At 40.0% G+C, this 5,954-nt stretch overlaps 1 protein-coding gene across 1 annotated transcript; it reads right to left on the bottom strand.

Moving 5' to 3' along the window:
* Positions 1 to 524: 524 nt before the first annotated feature.
* On the bottom strand, positions 525 to 1,469 carry LOC104858080 (olfactory receptor 14I1). Its single transcript, XM_010618189.3, has one exon. The coding sequence runs from the start codon at positions 1,467 to 1,469 to the stop codon at positions 525 to 527; it is 945 nt and encodes a 314-aa protein (XP_010616491.3).
* Positions 1,470 to 5,954: the final 4,485 nt, after the last annotated feature.

The raw sequence follows: 5,954 nt of genomic DNA, 5'->3' as shown, positions 1-5,954 counted from the left end.
TTGAGCAGATGCAGCAGAAGGGGCTGGCAAGTGTGTCAGTGTCCTCAGGCTGAGTTGTCCAGCTGTGTGATCACCGTGTTACTTATCCCAGGCTGAGTGGAGCAGTGAGTGAAAACAGTCAGCAGGGTCTCTCTCAGGACCACTAGTGCGCTCCTCCAAGTTGGGCAGATCCTGCAGCTGAACTTCTCTCCACAGCACAGGTGTCACTTCAGGTGGAAAACATAATTCATGCCCTGCTGTTTAGGGTGCCTGTCTTTATTTTCAGCTCAATATCATCCCAAACATTTTCTAAACAGTTCATCAGTATACACGAAACTGCTAATGTTTCATGAAGCATGGAATATACAACAAGCTCAGCATGAAAAATGAAACAAAATTTGTACTTCGTCATAACAACTGCAAACAAGAAGAATAATACAGAGTCAAGTATACCTAGACAGTACAGCCTAGATTCCAGTTTTAAAAACATATATCAAATATGAATTAAACTGCATTCAGTCAATGGATTGATATTTGCATTTTATTTAAGAAAACCCCTGAGAGGGATGAGAATATCTGTTGAACATTCTTCTCAGAGCAGCACTGATCTCCCTGTTGCGCAGACAGTAGATGAGGGGGTTCACAAATGGGGGCACCATGGTGTAGAACATGGCGGTCAGCAGGTTCCTAAGGGATGGTTTCTTTGCAGTGGGACCTAAGGCAGCGACCACCTCAGAGATGAGAAACAAATGGAGAATGGCCAGCTGAGGGGTACAGGTGGATAGGGCTTTGTTACGGACTTTCTTTGAGTCGATCTTGAGCACAGTTGAAAATATATTAACATATGATATAAGCATAGATATAAAACATATTAAGACAATGGAAACACTTACAGTAATGAGTACAAATTCATAAAACTGGACATCTGATGATGATATGCTAAGAATTTGAGGAACATCACAGAAATATTGCTGGATCACATTGGTCTTGGTCAAGCAAAGCCTGAATAGGGTTCCTGTGTGGACAGCAGAGTAGACCAGACCGGAGGCCCAGGAACCAGCTACAGCCTGGGAGCACAGACTCGGGGTGATGATGAACCTGTAGTGCAGAGGGTGGCGGATGGCCACATAGCGATCATAGGACATGACCACCAGGAGGGCAATCTCCACAGCTGCAAAAAGGACATAGAGGAAAACCTGTGCAGCACACCCTGTCAGGGATATGGTCTTATCGCCTGTCATGGAATTCACTACAGCCTTGGGAGCGACAACTGAGATGCTGCCGAGGTCTACGAGGGCCACATTGCTTATAAAGAAGTACATGGGAGAATGCAGATGTGTGTCTGTCACGATGACAGTGACAGTCACAAGATTCCCCATCAGTGATCCCAGATAAATCACTAAGAACAGCACACCTTGCAGGACCTGGAGCTCCCGGGAGGCTGTGACATCCATGAGGAGGAATTCTGTGAAAATGGTGAGGTTGTTCATGTCTGCCCACCTGCCGTGCTCTCTGTAGACACAGAGGTTACAGTGTGAGGGTGAGGTTATGTGTAGAATGTAGAACACATTTTTTTTGATGAAGGGGATAGTACTCAGGCACTTTTGCTTGAGAGTCAGGTGACAGAACAACTGAGTTAAATCCCCAGCTCCATGTAGAACACTTGAGAACTACAGTGAGGCTTCTAATGAGAACCCCAATAGAGTTAATGGACACAGTTAATCTAGTTTTCTTCACAAACTGCATGCACACTTTCCATGCTACTCCCTGTCTCACACTGCTGCCACATGTTCCATGCATGTGTAATCGTCAGACATGAGAAGTACTCAATAAAGTACTTCAACTCATCCAGGGCCCAGCAGTCTTTACTTATTTAGCATATTTAAGTGTTTTGCAGTTCTGTTGGAAACCTTGATAGGTTTTTCAATTTCCCTCACTTTTGGTGTCTATCCTTGACCTGCTCTATGAGAGACTGTAAAACAACCATAGGTATTCCAAATCCCTCGGGTGCTTCTCTGTGTCTAGGTCCTAGGCTGGAGAATGACTGTGCAGCGTTTCCATCTGTAGCCGATGCTCTCATCAGTTCTCCCTAACAGATCCAATGCGTGAACCTGGTCGTCTTTGACAATGACTTTGATCTAAAGGACACCAGACTGGTCACACTGCTCCATTCTCTCACTTCGGATGCTCTTCCACACCTGTGTGTCAGGACTATTTCTCCGCCTTTGTGCTATCATCCAGGCAAAATGTTACTTCTCTGGGGAGGTATAATTTAGTTTTACTATCAGCTTTTTTCTTTTTTTTCTCTTTTTTTTTCTTTGGTACCAGGGATTGAACTTGGGTCCTTGCCCTTGCGAGGCAGGCCACCGAACTGCTGAGCTAAATCTCCAGCCCCTACTATTGGCTGTGTATAGGCTTTTCCCATCTTGTACCTCCTTGTCTCTGTATTTTATAAAATGAAAAGGAAGAGAAAGAAAGACAGAGATACAGAACAAAAGAAAGACAAAAAATAAAGAATGAATGAAAGAAAGGAAGGAAAGAGAAAGAAAGAAAGAAAGAAAGAAAGAAAGAAAGAAAGAAAGAAAGAAAGAAAGAAAGAAAGAAAGAAAGAAAGAAAGAAACTTATTGAAGTAGTTCTCCTACATACAACCCTCTCTGTGGAATGCATTCTAATAGTTAACTAGGTGCGAACGTGCTAACCACAATTTCCCTCCTCTTTCTTACATATCTTTTGCTAAAATATTACTGTTCTTGTCATTCTTTCATATTTAATTTATTTTCCTGTGCTTCTTTTGAAGCATTCAAAACACAAGTGATCTGTTCACCACTTATCTTTTTAATGTTTAACTTAGTTATATAAAGAGGTCTAATCTCATTATTATTTTATTTTTATTGACACAAAACAGAATTGAGGGATTATAGTATTGAAAATATCATCATCCACACTTTATACTAAGCAATTATATTGCTATTGCAACAACATTCACAATTCTGCTTTACATGTGCATGAAAATGATTTACTGTCAGTGTCACATCCATAAGGCTTTCAATTATTTCACATAATTTATAGGATTTTTTTGGTCTGGTGATTCTTTGAATTGCACATGTTGTTTTCTCCCCTTAGCCTTACTTTTCTAGTGAAGAGAAAATCCTATGAGCACTGAATGTCAATCTCAAATCCAATGCTACCTGATGGGGCTGATGCTGGGACTCGGTGTAGATCACTGCTGCAAACCACACCATGAAAATTTTTAATTTCCATCATCAGAATACCAGACAGAGTCATTAGAAACCAGGTTCACTTTCTCCATCTATTCTTATTTCATGTCCTTTCTTCTCAGTGCAAACAAATCCTCAAGTTTCCGTGAGCTGAATTCAGCTCACATTTCCATTGTGCACAGTACATCCTGATCCTGTGCAGAAGAGGAAATCCAAGGGCTATTCCCTCTAGTTTATGTTCTCTGTGATACCTTGGAATTTTTTATCCCTCAATTTTAAAATGTGGACAACAGAAGGAGGGTGTTTGCTAAATTTCCAAAATTGTAAAATGGGTGAGTTATAATATTATATCTAAAAAATCAGCATTATGTATGTATATGATATAAAATCTAGGTTTTATAAAAATTGCTCAGAACAATAATAATGGACATATCAACGTTTTGGTTAAGGTAAAGGCTATGTTTCCTTGCATGGTTTTCTTTCCATGAAACACCTTAATAAATTTCATTAGCATATAGATTTCTCAGTTACCCTTTTAAATAAAGCTCAAGGAAATATTTAATTTGCATGTGCTGATGCTCTATACCAGCATACATCTCCCTCACTATGATTTACCTTTTTGGACTTGGGCTACACAGGAAACACAGCACCTAGAAAAAACACTGGAAGAAGATAGGACTTAAAATAAACACCAGAATCTGATACAGTCAGTCTATTGTACAAGTACACATAGTAATATGGAGCTGAAATAGTTACCTTAATTTAAGATTTTGAAGTCCATATTTCACAGGTACTAGTATGTGACTTATGCATTACTAACATTAATAGAAATGCAGAAATTCACATGAACAAGTTACCTGAACAGGAAAGCCATGAGTCTAACCTCACCAACACAAATGTTACTTTTGCTCCATTTTAAGAGATTTGAGATCCTCTCCCCTGTTTCTTTCTTGAGTGAGGAAATACAACCTCACTCTCAGTGAGACTCCCAGTGTGGACCATTCACTGAGCCCTGCTCCTAAATAGCTGTGAGCCTGTTGAGTGTTGACTATGGGCTGTGGGAGTCACATTTCTGATGCACTCTGGGGACCTGGTGATCCCAGGGTCCAAGCAGTCCACGTTTGCTCCAGCATCTAATTGGCCAGGATGCTTTGGCCACACCATTGAGGCTAATTAAATGTCCAATAGATTTTGTCAGGAAGTAGTAAAGGAATGTAACACTTAATAAAAAGGATTTTTTTCATGTATCAGTGGAGTTTCAATGAATTTTCAAGCTCAGATCTGACCATAAAATTAATTTATTTACATTATAATAAATCCCTGAAATGTTGGCACTGCACAATGTGCTATGATCAGAAGATCCCGTGTGTCTGTGTTTTCCAGAGACTCAATTCAAGATGTTACAAAATTACTCACAACCCATACTGAGGCGAAATAGTTAAATTAGAGCATGAAATATTCATTCATAGGACTTCAGTTCCTGACCTTCAGTTGTCCTTCAAGAAATCCGATGTTGTCCTGTGGAATAAATAATACCAGCAAAGTATGATGACAGTGTTGATGCTTTCTAGTCCTATATCAATGCATGGTAGTTGCTTTTTTGTTCATAAAAGCCCCAAGGTGCTGATGGCAGACAGTTTCTCCTCAGAAGGAGATTGCTCCTGCACAACTTTCCCAGGCTCATGGACCCTGACTCCTCTCCCCTTTAGCCTCAAGCATTCCTTGTCCTCAGTGTAGCTGTTAAGATAGTACACTGATGGCGCAGTAAGTAGGAACTCGTTGTCCTCCAGCAAACCTTACTCAACACTGTGTGTGTCCGTGTCTGGTCTTTTTTTTTCCTCTGAATAACAAAATGCCTGTGTAGATGATTCTACTCTTTCAATGTGTTTATTTGTGAAACACTTATAAATTTCCAAGAGCACGGCATGGGCACTGGTGCTTGTGAATGTCTGATGGCAGCCTGCTCTACTGAAGCAAACAGCTGGTAAACAGGTCAATCCTGAGAACACTCTGTGAATCTCTTCTGAGGATTCTGACCCCACATTCATTGTCACTTTGAGAAGTAGGCCCACATCTTAAGCATTCATCATCACTCATTCCCCTCACATTGGGAACCTGCGTTAGGGGACTACCATAGAGAAGCCACTGCATTGTATCAAACAGGATACAGAAAAGTATGTACAAAAGTATGTACAGGACAAAAACAGGAGTATTTTCATGAGCCAAGATTCTCTGGTTTACCTTCTAATGAAATTTAATTTATGTATCAAATCCACAATTTGATGCTTTAGGATTACATCATATTTTCATGCATTCAGATTGGCAGCATTAATTTAGTGCTACACCAAAACTACAGTGAGGATTGTACAATTAAGTTATGCCAGAGATTCAGTAAGACAACAGAAGAAGGGATAACAGCAGTTTAGAGACAAATTTACGATCCTGATTTTGTAATCTTTAGTAGTGTTCAAAAACATCTCAATCTTCAGTAACAGAGCCAGAGACTTGCATATTAGTAGTTCTTCCCTCATGGTAGAAATGAAAGTGCACTGCACCCTGCAGGGAGCTCTCTTCATCCTGTCTGAGGAATGTAATTTTATCTGTGAAGTATTTATTGAGCTAACAGATATGTAATACTGCAGAAAGTGGAAATGAATTTCTATTGTACTAGAATCACAGCATAGCTAAATGAAACCCAATATTCATCTATAAATCTTAATTTGCACTAAAGCACAAGAAATATTTGACATCAGGCA

Source organism: Fukomys damarensis, unplaced genomic scaffold, assembly GCF_012274545.1.
Source record: "Fukomys damarensis isolate Sample0158 unplaced genomic scaffold, DMR_v1.0_HiC HiC_scaffold_3, whole genome shotgun sequence".
In the NCBI taxonomy this organism is placed as follows: Eukaryota; Metazoa; Chordata; class Mammalia; order Rodentia; family Bathyergidae; genus Fukomys; species Fukomys damarensis.
Note: the sequence above shows the minus strand (reverse complement) of the source record. Positions and strands in the feature narration are given on the sequence as shown.

Excerpts from the sequence above, each read along its gene's own strand:
- LOC104858080 (XM_010618189.3), bottom strand. The coding sequence starts at position 1,469 with ATGAACAACCTCACCATTTTCACAGAATTCCTCCTCATGGATGTCACA.